This window comes from Kogia breviceps, chromosome 14 (genome assembly GCF_026419965.1).
Source record: "Kogia breviceps isolate mKogBre1 chromosome 14, mKogBre1 haplotype 1, whole genome shotgun sequence".
Taxonomy (NCBI): domain Eukaryota; kingdom Metazoa; phylum Chordata; class Mammalia; order Artiodactyla; family Physeteridae; genus Kogia; species Kogia breviceps.
Window position 1 is genome coordinate 53,765,585 of NC_081323.1, and position 20,649 is coordinate 53,786,233.

Here is a 20,649-nt window from a genome sequence, read left to right on the forward strand (position 1 = left end):
GTCTTCCTGCACTCAGGCAGTGATATGAGAAAGTCCTCATGTGCATATATGTGTACACACACACACACATCTGGTGGTGGTATGGAAGTATCTCCCATGTTGTGTGTCCTCTGGGTGGAAGGTGGGAGTGGCTCAACATTCATTTGTTTTCATCAGAGGTGCAGTGGCTTTCCCTATCCTTGTTTTCCCATAAATTTCGACATGGAGCTTGTTTTTTGTGTAAGGAGTCAGCACATTTTCTCCTGTACTCTGTTTTGCAAGTTTCAGTGATACAGAAGGGACAGACTGATAGGCTCCATCGTGTCTAAAACTTCCCTTCTCTCTATACCATATCTTTGAAGTCCTTTGTTTTAGGATCAAAGAAGGGTGGTGTAATCACCATAAAACCCACTGGCTTTTTTTCCCCCTACTGCTTCTCGGCATTCATGATATGAGCATACTGAATTTGGAGGTGACCTTGATTTTCTTATCCTATGATATATTTTTCCTAGAGAAGCAACAAATTGGAAACACGGAAAGAATTGCAGGCACAAACAAAAATCAGTGCCTGTCCTGAATCCTTTCTCTCCTCACCCCAACCTTTTTTAAAATTAAAATGAAAGAGGAGAACACAACACAGTTCCTTCTTGGGATTCAGAACAGACAGCATATATTTTGCTGGTTAAGCTTTAGCTGCTTGAAATTGATCTTTTAGGATCAAAAGATCCTCACTTTCCAGTTGTCAGTTCAAACATTCTCTAGCTGACGTTTTGTGGGGAGGGAAGATCAGGATTGTCTAGAAACATTCATTTAAATACTACCTATGCACTGTGTAGTGTTATAATTGTTTTGTTTTGTTTTGTTTTTATGGGCTATTTCCCATCATGCTGCTGTCTGCACTGCTGTTGGACCACTGTGCCTATAGAAGGTAAATTAGTCCCTTTGGGACAGATGGAGTTGAGAACCTAACTTGTTTCTGCTTCTAGCTCTTACAGGAATTATGAAGTAGTCATGGTGGCTCGTGATGAGTGAGCAGCTCTGTGATTTGTAGACAGAGGTATAGTGTGTAGGAGTCACGCTGTTTCAAGAAAGACTCTGCCAGCATGCCTTTCCCCACTGTAGCAGAGACATTAGCACACCCACTTGATACTCCAGATTTTGCACAAGGTTTCTTTTAGAGATTGGTTCTTGGTGAAAAAAAATTTTTTTTCTTAGCATCCAGTGTGTTCCAAAGCCGAATAAGTAATAGGGTTTTTTTAAATGGCTTTTTTAGACTCAGAATTTATTTTTAACACTCTGCATAAATTAGGGCCTCTAACTCTGAAAAATGCTGAGAGGCTTTACTTGATATATTTATATTTATTTAACATGCTGGGGAGAGGGAAGAGAAGGTGCACAGGTGAACCCTAGCACTAACATGCTAGCGCCAAACTCAGTTAATATTAATAATGGACATTTGTCGGTATTTTTGACAGCTTTTCTATTTTAAGATTTAGTAAGTAGTCGCTAACTCACATGAGTTGTCATTGTTTTGTGACCTACTGTTGTAGCAGAGACCATGATATAACTTAATATGCTATATCTTTTTTTGGTTTAATGTTTGAGCATTATTGGGTACTAAATCCATTTGACTTTTTATAATTCAAATTTAAATTATTGCTCCTGGGTAGATATAAAATAAAACAAACACATCTTTCCCCCTTTCCAACTGAGAAGAAGCAAATGAAATACTGTTCCTGTTGTGTGTTTAGTAGAAAATGTTAACTGGAAAAAAAAAAGTGTGCTTATTTTCTTGGGACAGCACCAGTGATTCTGTGGTTTTTGTGTTGAAAATGTTATGTGGCAGTTTCTGAGCATGATATGCAGGTTGGAATATAGATGTTAGGAAACTCTCGGTTTTGTTTTTAATTAACATGAAAATTTAATTTAAATATTTTGGGTAAATAAAAATACTGGGTAATTTTTTTTTTCAAAACTCCTGAGTGTACCTGAAAAATCATTGTGTAGTGTTTCTCAATTTCTTGAGAGTTTGGTTCATATTGTCAAAAGGAACTAAAGATTTGTCAGGTATGGAGTGGAGATATCAGATAGCATGCCTTATCCCAGAGCTCTCTGGGTGTGATTTATGTGAATTTCATTTGTTGCTCTTTTGCCACTTTCAAAGTAGAATTCTTGTCATGGGATGTTTTCTTTTATATTTCCTCCTCTTTTTCTTGATTTAAGAGTGAGTTAAAAAAAAAAGAGTGAGTTAAAGGGTATTAGAGCTTTGAGTAAGTAGACATATTGATTTGTATGACCTTCTTCTATCCTTATATGTTTTTACAGTGGGACATCCCCTCTTGCATGTCTTAATGCCATGCTACATTCCAATTCAAGAGGAGGAGAGGGGTTATTTTATAAACTACCTGGCCGAATCAGCCTTTTTACACTCAAGGTAAGTAATATAAACTCTACTTTAGTGCAGTGGTTCTTCAGCTTTTAGTGTTCATGAGAATCACTGGTAGGTCTGGAATGTGGCCCATGAATTTGCATTTCTAATAGGCAGGCAGGTGATGCTGATGCTGTTTTTCTGAAATGGTGCATTGAGATGTTCTAGTGTGAACAGAGTATTAGGAATTATTTAGTCATATCAGCTATTGTGTCTGTATTCAGTTTTTCCTTGTTTATATCTTTGCAGATTGTATGCAATAGAGGGATAAGGATGTGTGGGGGTAATTGCAAATGTGCCTTAATTATAGTTTTGTTTGTAATAATGTGTGAAGGATAAATTACTGGACAGCCAAGTAAGACCTACTCTATGGAAAATAACTGAAATGTGAAAATACTTGTGGAAATTAAAAAACTCAGCATTTACCAAGTGACACTAATTACAAAGGAAGAGAACTTAAATCAGGTTCAGTTCATAAGCTTAAATAGAGCTGAAATGAACAAGCTAATTATTTTTCTACCATTTGTGATATACATCATTTAAACCAGGGATTGGCAGATTTTTTTCTGTAAAGGACCAGAAAATAAATATTGTAGGTTTTGTGGGCCACACTGTCTCTATGGTTACTATTCAACTCTGCCATTGAAGCAGGAAAGCAGCCACAGAGAATGCACAAACAAATGGGCATGGGTGTGTTCCAATAAAACTTTATTTATAAAAACAAGCAGTGAGCTAGATTTGGCCTGGGGTTGTAGTTTGCTGACTCCTAATTTAGACATAGTTGACCTGTTGATGGTGAGAAACTGAAAATTTGATGCTGATCCTTATAATCTTCCATAATGTAGTTATAAATTGCAGTAGTCCATAAACAGACTTTTCTCTTTTAGTTTTGTTTTGATAGACTTGTTTTCTTTAATTAATTAAAAATTAAACACTTGAACAAATACCAACTATATAACCTGTGGTCATAAAATTTGATCTTTAGGTACACATCAGATGTATCTTTTTTTTGTTTGTTTGTTTGTTTGTTTGTTTGTGGTACACGGGCCTCTCACCGCTGTGGCCTCTCCCGTAGCGGAGCACAGGCTCCGGACGCGCAGGCTCAGTGGCCATGGCTCACGGGCCCAGCCGCTCCGCGGCATGTGGGATCTTCCCGGACCGGGGCACGAACCTGCGTCCCCTGCATCGGCAGGCGGACTCTCAACCACTGCGCCACCAGGGAAGCCCCAGATGTATCTTATGTTCAGATATCTGTGCTGTTTTCTATATTGTTTTTATTTGTAGTATTTCAGACTTTAAAAGGCAGCATAATGTAATGTCAGAAACTGAGCCCTGAGTTCAAAATTTAGCTTTGTCACCTGGGACAGATTTAACCCCTCTTTATGGTGGTGTATGCATCCCTGACACAGTCAGTCCTTAATAAATGGTACCATTTATGATATTCCTTTAGGTTCCTTATCCTTAATTGCTTGTTAATGGCATTTTTCTATTATATATTATATATATTGTAATTATAGGTAATTATGTATAGTTATAGTTGTGTGTATTATATGTGTTACAAATGTGCCTGTTAATGGAACATTTCTCTTTTAAGAGGGAGAAGAAATACCTATTTTTATGGATACCTTAAGGATAAGAATTGAGTTTCATTTGTCCTTGTAATTTGGCTCTGGGCAGAATTCTTGGCATAGTCCATGCTTAATAATTCTTTTTTAAAAAAATAAGTTTATTTATTTATTACTTTAGCTGCATTGGGTCTTCGTTGCTGCATGCGGGCTTTCTCTAGTTGCGGTGAGTGGGGGCTACTCTTTGTTGTGGTGCACAGGCTTCTCATTTTGGTGGCTTCTCTTGTTGCAAAGCATGGGCTCTGGGCACATGGGCTTCAGTAGTTGTGGCACGTGGGCTCAGTAGTTGTGGCTTGCGTGTTCTAGAGCGCAGGTTCAGTAGTTGTGGCACACAGGCTTAGTTGCTCCGCAGCATGTGGGATCTTCCCGGACCAGGGCTCGAACCCATGTCTCCTGCATTGGCAGGCAGATTCTTAACCATTGCGTTACCAGGGAAGTCCCTGGTAGGCTTGTAGCTTGGTTGATTATCCGTGCGTGTCTCTTTTAACATTTTGACCTGTTAGACAGAGGTATGTGCAAATGCAACAGAAAGTAAAATGCAACAGGGAAAGTGAAGGTAGCCCATAAATTCTGTGATTTGTAACCTAAATGATAATTTATATTAATAATATTTGAAAAAATTGGATTATAATTTCTTTGTAGCTTTGCTGCTTGTTGTATTCAGTTAATATATTTGCCATGATGGTATTGATACATACAGGCACACTTTATTCTCCACCACTGCCCCCACCCCTCCCGGGACTCCTTGAGAGTCTGAAGTGTCGATTAGTCTTATTAATTGCCTCATTATCACCACACTATCTTCCAGAAGTTGTGCAGGCATTTAGTTTATTTTATTAGTTTAGTTTATTAGTTTATTTAGTTTATTAGTTTATTTAGTTTATTATTTGGGAATGGATAAGAAAGGATACCAAAAATCTGAACCAGCTGATTACCACCCTCATCACCCGAGGACCCAGGTCTGCTGAATAAAGTGCAAGGTGGTGCAGTTTTTCCTTTTTTATCCTCATTTGAAGAAATTTCAAACCTACAGAAAAATTGGAGTACTACACTGACCACCCCACCTATCTTGCTTTCTTCCTAATTGTTACAAGTTTGCCACATTTGCTTTATCCCTCTCTACATATGTATGCTTTTTTCCCCAGGACCATTTAAAAGTGTTCAACTAGTACTTCATCCTTACATACCTTAGAATGTATGTCTTAGGAGCAAGGACATTATCCTACATAACCACAATACCATTGTTATAGTCAAGAAACTTAATGATACAGTAGTATATAATATATAGTCCATATTTAGTTTTTTTCTAGTTCTAAAAATATTCTTTATGGCTTTATTTATTTATTTATTTTTGGCTGCGTTGGGTCTTCATTGCTGCGCGCAGGCTTTCTCTAGTTGTGGTGAGCGAGCGGGGGCTACTCTTCGTTGTGGTGTGCGGGCTTCTCATTGTGGTGGCTTCTCGTTGTGGAGCACGGGCTCTCGGCACGCAGGCTTCAGTAGTTGTGGCACGTGGGCTCAGTAGTTGTGGCTCATGGGCTCTAGCATGCAGGCTCAGTAGTTGTGGCTCGTGGGCTCTAGGTGCGCGGGCTTCAGTAGTTGTGGTGCATGGGCTTAGTTGCTCTGCAGCGTGTGGGATCTTCCCAGACCAGGGCTCGAACCCTCGTCCCCTGCATTGGCAGGTGGGTTCTTAACCACTGTGCCACCAGGGAAGTCCTGTAGCATTTTTTCAGTCTGTTTTTCTCATGTGTTAAGGAGAAGCATGTGCAGAATGGCTTGGTATTTTTCTCTCCACTGCTTGGAAATCTCTTCTAGTGGGCCATCAAGGTCAGAAACCATGTGGTTTCACTACTTAGTTGAAAATAGGAATTTTTTCAGTTCTGAATACATTTGTGTGGCCTTATCTATGGTTACCAAAGCTTTACTGATATGCTGGAATCTTTAGGGGCATGCCACAGGGTTCCTTTTCTGATAAAAGTTGTTCTGGGTAATGAGATGGTACATTTGACACTTTATATATAGGTGCTTGCATCGGGCCTTAGAATTAGTCCTCAGGGATGTGTGGGTTAGATGAAATCTATCCATGCTTTGAATTCTTGTTTTGAATTGCTTTTCTTAAGCTTTTCCTGAAGTCAGCTGTCAGTGACCATCATTGCCTGGTTAGAGGTGGGATTTATATTGTTTTTTACACTTGGAATTTCCCATCCTTGTAAAACCAGTGAGAGCTCCTTTGTAGTGTTCTACATTTTTTTTTTTTTTTTTTTTTTTTTTTTTCTGTACGCGGGCCTCTCACTGCTGTGGCCTCTCCCGTTGCGGAGCACAGGCTCCGGACGCGCAGGCTCAGCGGCCATGGCTCACGGGCCTAGTCGCTCTGCGGCATGTGGGATCTTCCCGGACCAGGGCACGAACCCGTGACCCCTGCATCGGCAGACGGATTCTCAACCACTGCGCCACCAGGGAAGCCCTGTTCTACATTTTTATGACATTCATGCTGAACTACTTTGCTTTTGTGACTAGGTGTTTGTGTCATTGTTGAGTTTAACCTGGGTTGTGAGTGGTCATGGCAGCACTCACTGTCAGTCATGACTGCAGTCATCTGAACATTGTTCAGTTTTATTGTGGAATGATGCTCAAGTCAAGGTGTCGTGGCCATTTGCACTTTATTATACCTCATGTAGTGATATAGGGCTCAGCCTTAGGGGATCCTTTAATTCAGTTAACAAGTCCAGTTGAATCTTTTTAATATGTAGAATATATATTTTTAAAGTATTAAAAAATCTTCTTGGTAAAAAAATAAATGACTACACTTAAAGTATCCATCCATTAAAATTCACTGTTTGCAAATAAAAGAAAAGCAAATGGAGGAAGAGAGGGAGGTAATTTTTGCAGTTTCACAATGTTATTTATAGATCTACAATTAAATTTTTCACATACAACTCCACACTTGCAGTGATTCCAGAACTATTTATATTACCATTGAATACTGAGGAGACTTCCATACAGTCAAATCATAGAGTCTGTCATTTGCAAGGCAGTACCAGAATCCATTTTGATTTTTGATAGGTGCGCATTAAGCAAAGTGGGCTTCTAAAAATGCAAGTCATATCAGCCACTATCCTGCTTGGCCCTTGCCTACCTCTCTGATCTCTCCTGGCACCTTCTCCTTGGTCATTATACTTCAGCCACCCTGGCCTTCATTCACTCTGTTTCTCAAAGGCCCCAAACTTATGTCCACCTCAGAGCCCTTGCACTTGCTAGCCCCTCTGTCTGGAAAGCTCTGGGGTAACTTCTTGTCATTTGGTTGTTAGTCCAAAAGTATCTTCTCAGTGAGGCTTTCTCTAACGGTAGTTCCAGTTCCACAACATTATGAAGGTTTTGGTTGTTTCACAGTCCTACCTTGTTTGTTTGGTTACTTGGTTATCATTAGCCTCCCTCCACTTGAATGTCAGTGCAGGGACTTGGTTTTCACTGTATCTCCTGTGTCTGGCAAATAGTGCATAATGTAATAAATATTGGCTGAATGGAAAGTAGAAGATAGCATCATCAATATCTTAAACTAACTAGTTCGCCTTGTAGTCTACCTTTCTTTTATATGTTTTATTATAGAATATGCATATTCTGGGTTATTTTTTTCTTCTCAGCAAGGCAACTTCTAAGAACCCTTTTTTTTTTTTCTTGCTCTCTTTAGAGCAATTCTACGTTAATCTGTGAAAGAATCTGCTGACACTAGAAATAAACCTTGGAACTTCCCCAGTGGTCCAGTGGTTGAAACTCCACGCTTCCAGTGCAGGGAGCTTGGGTTTGATCCCTAGTTGGGGAACTACGATCTCACATGCCATGCGTGGTGTAGCAAAAAAGAAAAAAAGAAATCTTTCCCAGGGTGTGGCCATAATGTGGTTCTTCTAATTGCTGAAGGCAGAAACTGAGCCATTCGAAACAGTTTGAATGTTTTAGGTATCTTTTAGGTATCATGTTATTCTTTTTAGTTTTGAACTTTGGTCATCATCTTTGTTAGAAAAAAGAATTTCTTCTTTCATATAAAATGGTAGTGACGTTTTTAGATGATGTCTTTTATAGTCCGTGTTAGCTTTATCAAATATATGATCTTTTTAGTGCGTAGAATCCTAGAATTTTAGTGTGGAAGGGGCTCTCATATCATCCGGTTCATTTGCATTTTGCAGGTAGAAAACTGAACTTCTAACAGATTAGGTTTACCCATGACCATGTGTCCTTGCAACAGATGCATTTGGCCAAGTTGGGACTAGAACCCACGGCCCTACCTTTTGAGTTTGGTTTCTTTTCATTATGCCAATTCAGAATAAAGAGTTTTTCTTCAGGTTTTAGGATCTTTGGTTACTTCATCTTTTTGAAGCATCTTATGAGTTTCTTGATATATCTCAGAATGTTAGTTTTATTCTCGTAATGAAAATTCTTATAATTGTTAGGCAAAAGTAGCTTGTCATATCCTTATATGTGTACTCTTCAGTTATGGGCGGTTGGTTTGAATTTCTGCCCTCTGTATTAATCATTTTGGCATTTCTGATCGTGGTTGTTCTTTTCTGTACCAGAGTGAGTGGTATATGGTGGTAGTAAGAGCACTGGAGTCAGCTTGAGGTCTGGGGTCCAGCATAGTATAGTGCCTCAGGTCCTATGGAATATCTCCATTTATACTTCTTTGTCTCTAACACTGAGAAGTTGAAATAGATTGGTCGTTTAAATACTTCAGACGTAAAACCGTTTATATCATGAAATGGAGCTGCATGATGTAGATGACTGTGAAACTGCTCTGGTTGAAACAAGCATGAAGACCCCGCTTCTCCATCTCTCGTGGAATCTGCCTTTCCGCACCCAAGGCATCTTTCCCAGACCCAGGAGCTCTGTTGAAAACCTCCTAGAGTGAAAATTCAGTGAAGATCCTTCCAGTGCTCACATTTTAGCATCTAGACTATTTTGTGTGAAAAGTAAGTCGGCCCTGGATATTTTTCTTTCCTGTTCTTTTGTGATGCATTTGGTACTTACTGGAGGCTGACTGTTTTATTACAAACCCTTTCCCCCTCTGTACTGCATAGAAGACCTACTTAGTAGAGCAGTACCATTTACTCTGGTTAATGGTAGCAGTAGTTTGGTCTTGATGGAGGCTTTGACCCATCAGTTGGTAAAAGTTTCCTTATTGGAGTAATTCTCAAGGGCCTCCTGGATCCACCTTTGAAAAATGGAGTATTCTGTTGTCTGACAGGATATTCAGCAAGCTCAGGGAGAAAAGAGAACTTGATTGTTAATGGAGCCCTGGTCAGACTCTGGTTTGCCTAAGAGGTGAGCAGCCTTTTGTCCTGCTACCTCCTGAAGTTCAAAGCCCTGTAAGAATGAAGTGGTAAATGATAAAGGTCAGGGAACAGAGGTTTGGAAAGCACTACCACTGGAATTATTTTTTGTAGCTCAGAGGAGTGGGCAGGGTGATCATTTCAAGGTTTCTAAAGCAGTATATATATTTTTAACAAAAAGGTTATAAACATTTTTTAAGTGTGATTTTAAAGCATCAGGTTTCTAGGAAAATGAGGAGCTTGTATGTGCTTCAGGCTTCTTGGGACTGTGTGAAAAAATGCTTAAACTTTTCTGTGGTCAGCCAGTATGAAAACTGCGTTTGATCTCTTCTCAATCCTTCATATCAGACTTTTTGGGAGGGTTGTTTGAGGAACTTGTTTAGTGTAAGAAAGTTGCTTCTTATTCTAGTTTAGATAATCTGGTAGAAAAGATGGAAACTAATGCTTAATTGAGTGCTAACTATATTCCAGACAGGCATCATACTGCTCACATTGGTCTTTTGAAACATAAATATGTTTCCTACTCCTGTACTAATGGGGGAAACAGCCTGAGCAAGTTTAAGTAAATGGTATGAAGTCACGTTTTTGGTTATTTGAGAGTTTGGTATTTAACTCACGGAGGACAGGTCAGGATATTATTCTAAGTTTCTACCAAATGAGTTGGCTCTCAAATATGTGAGATGCATACTCAAGCTTCTGAAAGAATAACTTCAAATTCTCTGTGCATCATGAGGCAGGAGAAGAATAGGGAGCCAAAAAAGATGTCTGTTTTCTTCTGGAAGATGCTGTCTTCTTCGATTCAGTTGTACTAGATGGGCTTTGAAATGTGTGCCTTTCAGTCAGGTAATCCTTTTGTTTTAGTTTTCTCTTTGGCTCTTTATGCCAGCTTTTCTTTGGTAAATTAACTCCTGACAATTCTTCTAAAACTACTTTTTTGGGGGGAGGTCTGCATTTCCACTGCCACCTTTTAAGTTATCCTTGTATGCTACCTACTGAAATAGCTCCTGCCTGGTCTACTTGCTTTCACTTTTGCCTCCTTAGAATCCAGTTTGCTCTTTTGTAATCCACAAAGCAGCCAGAGGGGTTTTTTAAAAAACAATTTGATCATGACACATTTCTATTTGGTTCAAGTCTGTGGTTTCCTATGGTGTTTACCAAAAAATCCAAACCTTGCTCAGCCACACTGCCCTTCTTTCAGTTCTTTGAATTCCTTAAGCTCTTTCCAGTTTTAGGGTCTCCTATTTGGAACTCTCTTCTCTCCACTTCTGCCTGGCTCAACTTAATGGGTATCAACTTAAATCTCAGTCCCTTAGAGGAGCCTTCTCTCTAAATTGGGTTTTCCTGTTGTGCCCTGAACTTTACTTCTTTTCACTTACAACTTTATAATTATATAATTATTTGGGTGATGGTTTGATGTCTCTCCTGACCAGGTCTTAGCGCAGAGAATCTGTATTATTTTGTTCTGGGCTATATCCTCAGCATCTATCATAGTAGGTGCTTAAAAATGTTTGTTAGATAAATGCAGTGGAAAAAGCATAGAAGGAGGTTGTTATGACTTGATTGGTAGCAGTTCTCTGTGCCAAACAGTAGAATTGGTTCAGAATAGTAATTGTTAGTATTAAAATTGGAACATGTAGTACAGAATGTTTATCAGGATCTCTTTTTCAGGGAATGGGGTGTTTGAAAACCTCCAAAGTGTAAGCTGCTTAGTTTTCTCAAAAGGAAGAAAAAGTAATGTCCAGTTTTGCCTTTGAAATCTAGTGCCGTATTGATTCCTGATATTCTGTGTTTGCCTGCCTTCTTTTTTCTATTGCCTCTCCCTGAAAACGTTTAGGATCTTACTTCCATGATTATATGCTTTAGTGTGGGTCATTTTTAAGTCCGCATGTCTTATTCAAATGTCTGATGATTTTTGGTTGAGGGCTATTCTTGACTTTTAAATATTAGCAGGAAATTCAGTGTATTGTGGTTTTGTGGCTTCACTTGTCTCCTGCAGCATTAGGTAGTGGTTGTCACTTAGATGTATGGTACTGGAGTAGGGGTGTCCATCTCCTCCTAATGTAGACTTAGCAATTCCCAGGTTCTCAATTCCATACCTCATCCTTGTCTGCCATGTACCTGGTTTAAGTTCTGAGCCTGTCTGGAATTTAGGGGATGAATCTGCTTGGGTCTTTTCAGTATCTCCTAGATTACTGTAGTAGCTTCCTAACTGGTCTCCTTATTTTGCTCTTGTCACCCTCCTCAACACTGGAGCCAGGAAATTTTCTTAAAAGTTCAGTCAGGGGCTTCGCTGGTGGCACAGTGGTTGGGAGTCTGCCTGCCGGTGCAGGGGACTGTGTGTTCGTGCCCCGGTCTGGGAGGATCCCGCATGTCGCGGAGTGGCTGGGCCCGTGAGCCATGGCTGCTGAGCCTATGTGTCCGGAGCCTGTGCTCCGCAACTGGAGAGGCCACAGCGGTGGGAGGCCCGTGTACCGCAAAAAAAAGAAAAAAAAAAAAAAAGTTCAGTCAGACTGTGTCATTCCTCCCACCCCACTTCACTCAGGGTAAAGGCCAAAATCCTTAGAGTTGCTTGCAGCGCCCCTCCCACCCTCACTCCCGTCTCTCTTCCTCTTACTCTCTCCCCTTGTTCACTCTGCTTGACAAACACAGTGGCTTCTTTGGTGATCCTTTAACATGCTGTCGCTATTCGTCTCCGGGATTTTGCCCGTGCTGCTTCAGCTGTCTGCAGTGCTTTCCCCCAAACACCTTCATGCCTCGCTCCCCCCACCTCCTTCAAGTCTGTGCTCGAATTGCACCCTGATGCCTCCACACCGCATAGCTCTCCCAGTCCCCCTGTTCTCTGCCTTGTTTTTTTTCTTGGTATTTATCACTGTGTGATATACCATATATGTTTTGTTTATTGTTATTGTATGTCTTCTTTGACTAGAACTAGTCCTCTAGGTGAGGAGTTTTTAATTTTAGTTAATGCCGTCTCTTCAGCCCCTAGGAATAAAGTAGGTACTCAGGAAGTATTTGTGTGAGTAAATCATAGTTTATTTCTTTTAATTTGGTAATATAGTGAATTAATTCAGTAGAATTTTTCCCAGTGCTCAAGCATCCTTGTATTCCTAGGATAAATGTCACTTTGACATGGTTTTCTTTTAACTAACACGTCATTGGATTTAGAGTATGAATAATTTATTTAGGATTCTTACATCTATATTCATAAGTGACCGATCTGATATTTTGATTTCAAACCTTGCAGTGTTTTGGTATTAAAACAAGCTTTTCTGTTTTCCCTCCGTTGATTCTTGCGGTATGCGGGCCTCTCACTGTTGTGGCCTCTCCCGTTGCGGAGCACAGGCTCCGGATGCACAGGCTCAGCGGCCATGGCTCACGGGCCCAGCCGCTCCGCGGCATGTGGGATCTTCCCAGACCGGGGCACGAACTCGCGTCCCCTGCATCGGCAGGCGGACTCTCAACCACTGTGCCACCAGGGAAGCCCTGTTGATTCTTTGCAGTAGTCTCTTTAAGGCGGAGATTATTTGGTTTTTTTGGTAGAACATGCCTATGAAGCCTCCTAGGTGTGATGTGTCTTACTTTGAGAATATGTTGTTTTTAACTTTTTAAAATTGTGAAATATATAAACTATACAAAAGAGGATATATGCAAATTTTGTTATTTTAGATAATAATAACTAAGAAATAAACTGCACACTCCTGTATCCACCAGCCAGCTCAAGAACAGAACATCCTCTGCACTCTTTGAAACCTCTGCGCATATCCCTTTCTCTCCCTGTGGAAGATAACCACTATTCTAATTTTCATATTAATCATTACCTTGCTTTTATTTCCAGGTTTACCCACATGTGTATGTATCGCTGAACATGCTTTAAAAATACCTTTATGTGAATGGAATCACATTGTATGTATTTTTCTCTCACTTGCTGCTTTTGTGCTTATCATTTTGAGCTTGATGTGTGTTGGTGCATTTAATTGAAATACATCATATTTTCTGCTATATGCTATCTTATGGTTTGAATATTCTGTGATTTCCTTGTCCATTCTGCTCTTGGTGTGCATTTGGGTTGTTTCTAGTTCTCGCTGTAACAATCACTGCTGCATTGAATACTCTTGTACGTCTCTTGGTGCATGTGTGCGATAGCTTCCCTAGGGTGTATACATTGCTAGGAATGGGACTGACCAGGAGGTTTTGCAGCTAATCATCATGACTAGGTAGTACAGCTGTTTTTCGTATGTAATCGTATGAATTTGTAAAGTAATTGTATGAATTTACATTGCTTTCATAGTACATGAGAATTCCTGTTGTTCCACAGCCTGAGTATTGTGGGTGTAAATTAGTATTTTTGTTCTGTTTTTAAATTATGGTATCATTTACCTACAGTAAAATTCACCCATTTTGATGTACTAGTGTACAGTGTACTAGTGTACAGTTCTGAGTTTTTTTTAAAATTTTTTTTCTAAGTTCACATTTTATTTGGCATTTTAACAGTGCTATTTTAAGGTATGCCATACATGTCTTGAATGCAGTTGCTCCAGTAAATGCTTTTGCTAAAACATGCTTCTCCCTCCCCTAAAAATTCAGTTTTACATTTATGTACAGTAAAATTCACCCTTTTCCGGTTATAGTCCTTTGAGTTTTGACAGACACAGATGTGTAACTGCCACCATAATTAAGATATAGAACAGTTCCATCACCCCAGAAACTACCCCCTTGCTTTTTTGTAGTCAGTACCTCTCCCGACCTCAGCTCCTGGCCAGCCATTGATTTGTTTTCTATCCTTGCAGTTATGCCTTTTCCAGAATGTCATGTAAATGGATTTATACATTATGTAGCCTTTTGAGTCTGGCTTCCTTCGCTTAGTGTGAGGTATCTGAGATTTAGCTATCTTGTAATGTACAGTATAGTTCCCCCTTACCCGAGGTTTCACTTTCTGCAGTTTCAGTAACTGGTGGTCAACTGCAGTCTGAAATTATTAAATGGAAAATTCCAGAAGTCAACAATTCATAAGTATTAAATTGCACACTGTACTGAGTAGTGTGATGAAATCTTGAGCCATCCTGTGCTCTCCCGCCCATGATCACCAACCATCGACATCATCTCCTCCTGGCATCCAGCCACTGATGATGTCATGGCTCAGTGATCTAGGATTACCTGAAGCAGATGATCTTCCTCTTGAAGAAGGTCAGTAGTAGCCTAACACTACGTCACAATGCCTACATCATTCACCTCACTTCATCTCATCATGTAAGCTTTTTTCACCTCATATAATCACAGGAAGAAGGGTGAGTACAGTTCAGTAAGATAATTTTTAGACAGAGACCACATCTACATAACTCTTAACTATAGTTCTATTTTATTATTGTTGTTGTTAATCTCTTACTGTGCCTAACTTATAAACTTTATCATTGGTGTGTATGTATAGGAAAAAACATAGTATATATATAGAGTCCGGTACTATCTCGGTTTCAGGCTTCCACTGGGGGTCTTGGAACGTATTCCCCATGGATAAGGGGGGACTACTGTATATCAATAATTTGTTCCTTTTTAGTGCTGAATAATATCCCATTGTATGGATCTACCATGTTTTGCTTATCAATTCCTCAGCTGATGGACGTTTGGATTGTTTTCTTCTTTGGACTACTAAGAGTAGTGCTATGAATATTTGTAGACAAGTCTTGTGATAAACGTTTTAATTCCTCTTGGGTAGATGCCTAGGAGTGGAATTGCTGAGTTGTGTTGTAATTACTGTTTACTTTTCTAAGAAACAGCCAACCTGTTTTCCAAAGTGGCTATATAATCTTACATTCAAGTTTTTTGTTCTTTAGTAAATTTTTTTCTTTTTTCCCCCGGCAATATTATTTTTTCCCTGAAGTCTATTTTGTTATTGATATAGTCCATCCAACTATCTTATAATTAGTTTTTGCATGGTATATTTTTTCCATCCTTTTGCTGTTAACCTGTGTCTTTCATGTTTAAGGTTTCTTCATATTTTTAGTCAGATTTATTTATTTTTATCCAGTCTAATAATTTCTACCTTTTAATTAGGATGCTTGGACCATGTACATTTAGTGTAATTACTAATAAGTTTGGATTAAGCCTTCCATCTAGCTCTTTGTTTTCTCTTTGTCCTATTTTCCTTTTTTTCTTTTCCTGCCTTCTTTTGGATTGAGTATTTTATTTTTTATTCATATTTCTTTGAGGCATTTATTTATTAAAATTTTTTAAATTGAAGTATAGTTGATTTACAGTGTTTCAGGTATACAGCAAAGTGATTCGGCTATATATATACATGTATATCTATTCTTTTTCAGATTCTTTTCCATTATAGGTTATTACAGGATATTGAATATAGTTCCCTGTGCTATGCAGTAGGCCCTTGTTTATCTATCTTATATATAGTAGTGTGTATCTGTTAATCCCAAATTCCTAATTTATCCCCCCCCACACCTTACCCCTGGATTGAGTATTTTTAATATTCCCTTTTATCATCACTGTTAGCTTATTAACTGTGTCTGTTTTTCCCCAGAGGTTGCTTTATTATTTACAAAATGCATCTTTAACTTCTCACAGACTACCTTTAAATAGTATTATACATTTCACATAAAATGTAGCATCCTTGTGATGCTGTTCTTCCATTTACCCCCTCCTAGTCTTTGTGCTGTTCTTTTCATACCTTCTACTTCTATATAGGTTATATACATTTCACAAAGCATTACTACTTTTGCTTTAAACAGTTCTTGTAGAGAAATTTTAAAATGGGGGGAAAAGTCATATTTTGCCCACATATTTACCATTTCTAGTATTCTTCATTTCTTTGTGGAGGTCCAGGTTTCCATTTGTTACTGTTTTCCTTCCTTCTGAAGAACTTTCTTTAACAGTACTGTGGTGCAGATATGCTGTGACAGATTCTCTCAGCTTTTCCTTGTTTGACAATGTCTTTATTTTGCCTTGAAGGCTATTTTATCTAGATACATTGAAAGGTCACCCCACCCCACCCAGCATTTTAAAGATGCCAATCCTTTGTTTTCTGGTTTGTATAGTTTCTGATGAAAAGTTTGTGGTAATTCTTATATGTGTCCCTCTTTTTTCTGTTGCAGGTTTGAAGATTTTTCTCTGTATTATAGGTTTTGACAATTTGATTATGAGGTACCATGGTGAACTTCTCAGATCTGTGGGTCAAATTTGAAATATTTTCAGCCATGTTTTCTTTAATTTTTTTTTCTTATCATCCTCTTTCTTCTGGAATGACATGTGTGTTTGACCACTTTATATTATACCACAGGTCACTGATGCTCTGATAATTTTTTCCAATCTTTTGTTTCTGTGCTTCATTTTGAATACTTTCTGTTGCTGCTGATCTTTTCTCCTGCAGTATCTAATTTGCTTTAAATCTGATCCAGTGAATTTTTCATTACAGATAAAGTATTTTTCATCATTAGAAATTCCATTTTTTTCTTATTTTATATCTTCCTTTTTTCTCATTGTGTTCATTCTTTTAATCCTTGATCATACTGCATGCATTTATAGTAGCTGTTTTAAGTCTTTGTCTACTAATTCCATCTCTGTCATTTCTGGGTCTTTTGCTGTTGACTCTTCTGCTTGTGAGTCATGTTTTCCTGCTTCTTGGCATATCTAATAGTTTTTGTTTGGATGCTGACAATGTGAATTTTACAATGGTCAGTGCTACAGTCTATCTTCCTTTCAAGAGTGTTGGGCTTTATTTTGGCAAGTCGTTAGGTTACTCTCTTTGGATTAGTTTACTCCCTTTGAGGCTTGTTTTTAAGCTTTGTTAGGGCAGGTCAGAGTAGCCTTTTCTCTAAGGATGATTTAACTCTTCTACTAAGATACTTCCCTCTGGGGTCTCTACCAAATGCCTCCAATGGTTAACAATGTCCCTCCACTCTGACTAGTTGTTAACTCCTAAGTCTCTACGCCTTCTGTTTGGCGGAATTACCTCTGGGAATTACTCAGCCATTCATTGCCCAGCCTAATGGAATTTCACCGTATACATATGCAGAGACCCTATGCAGATTTTTCTGCAAAGCTTCCTTCTCTCTGGAATTCTGTTGTGCAACCTCAAGCCATTTTAGCGAACCAGAACTTTGATTCCTGTCTCAGCTCAGGAAACTGCTGTGCTCTGCTTGAGATGCCGTGTGTGTGTGTGTGTGTGTGTGTGTGTGTGTGTGTGTGTGTGTGTGTGTGTGTGTGTGTGTGTGTAAGATAAACTGTTTTATGAGTTCTTGTTGATAATTCCAATTCAAATTCAAGACTAGGTTTTTTTGCTTGACCTGTTTCGGTTTTACATGTATACCTCCTTACGTGGAAATTCTGGTTCCCAGTGAAACCACATAATTACTCATTTGCTTTTTCCAATAATCTCAGAATAACAATACCAGCACTACCACCACCAATATGAATAAAGGGTTTTTGGTATATCTTAGGTATATCTTACTAGGGATTTAACACATCACTGCGATTTAAAAATCACTTGAAATAATTCATTTGTGTGTGGTTATGCCATCAGCTTGATACACAGTTTGGTTTATTAGTTTTACCTGCTTTTAGAGATAGCATATATAAATTTTAATTTTGCTTTATAATGATGTAAAATATTTATGTATGGTTAAATACACAGCACAGTGTTCATTTAATGAATTCTGTCTCCTTTCCATTCTCCTTTACCTGCTGCTTTTCCCTGTGGGTAAGCATTTTATTTTATTTATTTTTTGTTATTTTCCTTCCTTTTCAGAAGTATAAACAATATATTTGTATTTGTATCCTCCTTTTTTAGAATGGCATCATTACACACTTTTCTGCACTTTATTTTTTTTACTTGACAGTATGTCCAGGAGATCACATGGCCATATTATAGAGCTATTCATTGTTCCTCTTGACAGACGTTTAGCACTGTATTTTGTGGATTTACCATTGTCAATAATAATTGAAGTGTGATCCACAGACTGCTCTCAGTTTGTGAACTATCGTTCCTATCTGTGATGAGCTAAGTACAGAAATTTGGAATGTTTAGAAACTTTTATTGCAATTTGACATTGCCACAACACCTGAATATGATTGGTGGACTCATCCCCACTCTAGAACAGTGTATAGATCAGCTTGGGTGTTTTCAGGCTTGCACAGTGAGTCACGTGGACTAGTCCTGTACAGTAGGACCACATATTGGTCTTTGATGGGTTGGGGGAAAAAAACCAAAACTGGTCCTTTAACCCAGATAGATTGAGAAGGAGTGTATCTACTCTGTGTACCCTTTTGGTATACCTGGCACCACAGGTTTTGACATGTGTACTTTTAAAATATTTCTTCAGTTCTAAATATTTTGAGATTTCTATTATGAAATCTTACTTAATTCATGAATTAAAGTGGTTTTTTATAAGTTTACAAATATATTTATTGTGTTTCCCTCCTCCCATTTTATTAAATCAGTGTCAGAGAAGTGGTATGTGTGTTTTGGATTCTGTTGAGACTTCTGGCTTAATATTATGGTCAGTTTTTTAAGTGTTTCAGCTGTGCTTTAACAGTGTATATTTTTTTACTTACCTATTTTCTGTATTAGTATTCTATTTACTTTCTGTCTCTATGACTTTGACTACTCTAGTACCTCATATAAATGGAATCATACAGTATTTATCCTTTTGTGACTGGCTTATTTCACTTAGCATAATGTCTTCAGGGTTCATCCATGTTGCAGTGTGAACTCGCTTTTAAAATTCCTCTTTTTTACCCTCTAAATAACTAAAAAAGTTATTTATTCTTTTTCTATCATATAGGTTACCTTTATGTTTTTCACCATGAATACTTCAGCCTAAACTGAATATCTATCTTTCCTCATAAACGATAATTGCATTGTCAAGTGTTTTGATTCTCAATGTTTCATCTCTCCCATGCTCTTCTCTAGTTCCACCTTACTTTTAGCTCTCTCAAAGACAGGCATTAAAAAATGTTTAAAAGTTAGTATTTATGTTGAGATATTCCAAATTTATTGGATTACCATTGCTTCTTGCATCCCATTCCTTCATTCTGTGTTTCCTTTCTTTTGTATTAATGTACATCATTTATCTAGCACTTCCAATTTGGATCTGTAAGTAATAAACGACCTTTCTGTATCTTAAGGCCTATTTGTTTTTACTCTTAGATGGCATTTTACTTGTGTAATGATTTGTAGTTAACTGTTATTTTCCCTCATAGGAAGATGTCATTCCCTTGTTTTCTGGCATCTGTTGTTGCATTTGAGAAGTCTGGTGTCCACTGCTAGTTTATAATCATTCTTTTCTTTTGGTTGCTTTTACTACTTTTTGCTTGTCCTTATTGTTCTGCAGTTTTGCTATAGTGTATATTTGAGTAAATTACCCTGGCAATCTGAAAACTCGTATGTTCTATTTTGGTCAGTATGTCTTTGAATATAATCTTTCTTGCTTCCTCTTCTGTTGTTGATATTTATTGATATTTCACCATGTTAAAACTTCTCATTCTGTCTTCCATACTTTCATATTTTCCATCTCTATCTTTTTGTGCTACATTCTGTGAGATTATTTCAGATCAAGAATATGGTTTACTAATTCTTTAGTTTTGACTGAGCATTCAGCTTTATAGTCACATTTTTATATCTAGATTTCTTACCTGATTCTTTTTGAAATTTGTGTATTCTCATTCTATCCTGTTCTTGTCTTGCGGTTTTTCTTTCTGTACATTTTTAAAATAATTATTTAAAAGCCTCTTTATTCTATTTTACTTAGATCTGGAGGCCTGAGTTTGCCTATTTGTTGTGTCTGCTGAAAATCCTTCCTGTCTTTGAGGGCTCATTTCTTTATGTAGTTTTTAATTTTGACTTAAAGGTTTATCATCTGTGGGATTTGTATTTTTATGTGAGTCAAGTTGTGGAGGTGTCCCTGTAAGAAAGTTTGGGGCTTCTGCTGAACCTGGCAGGTGTCTGTAGTGTGATTCCTGTGGTTAGGCTAATTTCTTGGCTTGGCGTTCCTGGACTGCTTGGGTACAGTGATTTTTGGAACTCATACTTGTGATAATGGGGTTTCATTTTCTCAGGTGACTTTTTCACCTCTTGACTTCTGGCATATGGCATACTTCTTTTTCATGGACTGGAAATGGGAGTTCATGTTATTCCTGTGTAGTTCTTTTGTGGCTTTTGGTATTTGATGCATTTGACTCATTTTCAATTTCTTGTCTCTTAGTTTCTTTCAGGCATTGAAACACCTGTCCCAAGCCCTAAGCCCTGTGTCTGGTTTTAGTAGCCCTATGAGTTATTTGGCTTTGTAGCTTGTTT

General features: G+C 38.2%; 1 protein-coding gene across 2 annotated transcripts in view; it reads left to right on the forward strand.

The window, feature by feature from the left end:
• The window catches only part of ASXL1 (ASXL transcriptional regulator 1), a 61,084-nt gene that overhangs the window by 5,857 nt on the left and 34,578 nt on the right, over window positions 1-20,649 (forward strand). The window contains exons 3-4 of one of the 2 annotated variants that reach the window (XM_067012392.1): window positions 905-907; window positions 2,305-2,413. In XM_067012392.1, coding sequence (XP_066868493.1) covers window positions 905-907; window positions 2,305-2,413 — 112 coding nt within the window. Of the gene's footprint in view, window positions 1-904; window positions 908-2,304; window positions 2,414-20,649 lie in introns of those variants that run through there. The other variant, XM_067012391.1, reaches the window with a different exon arrangement.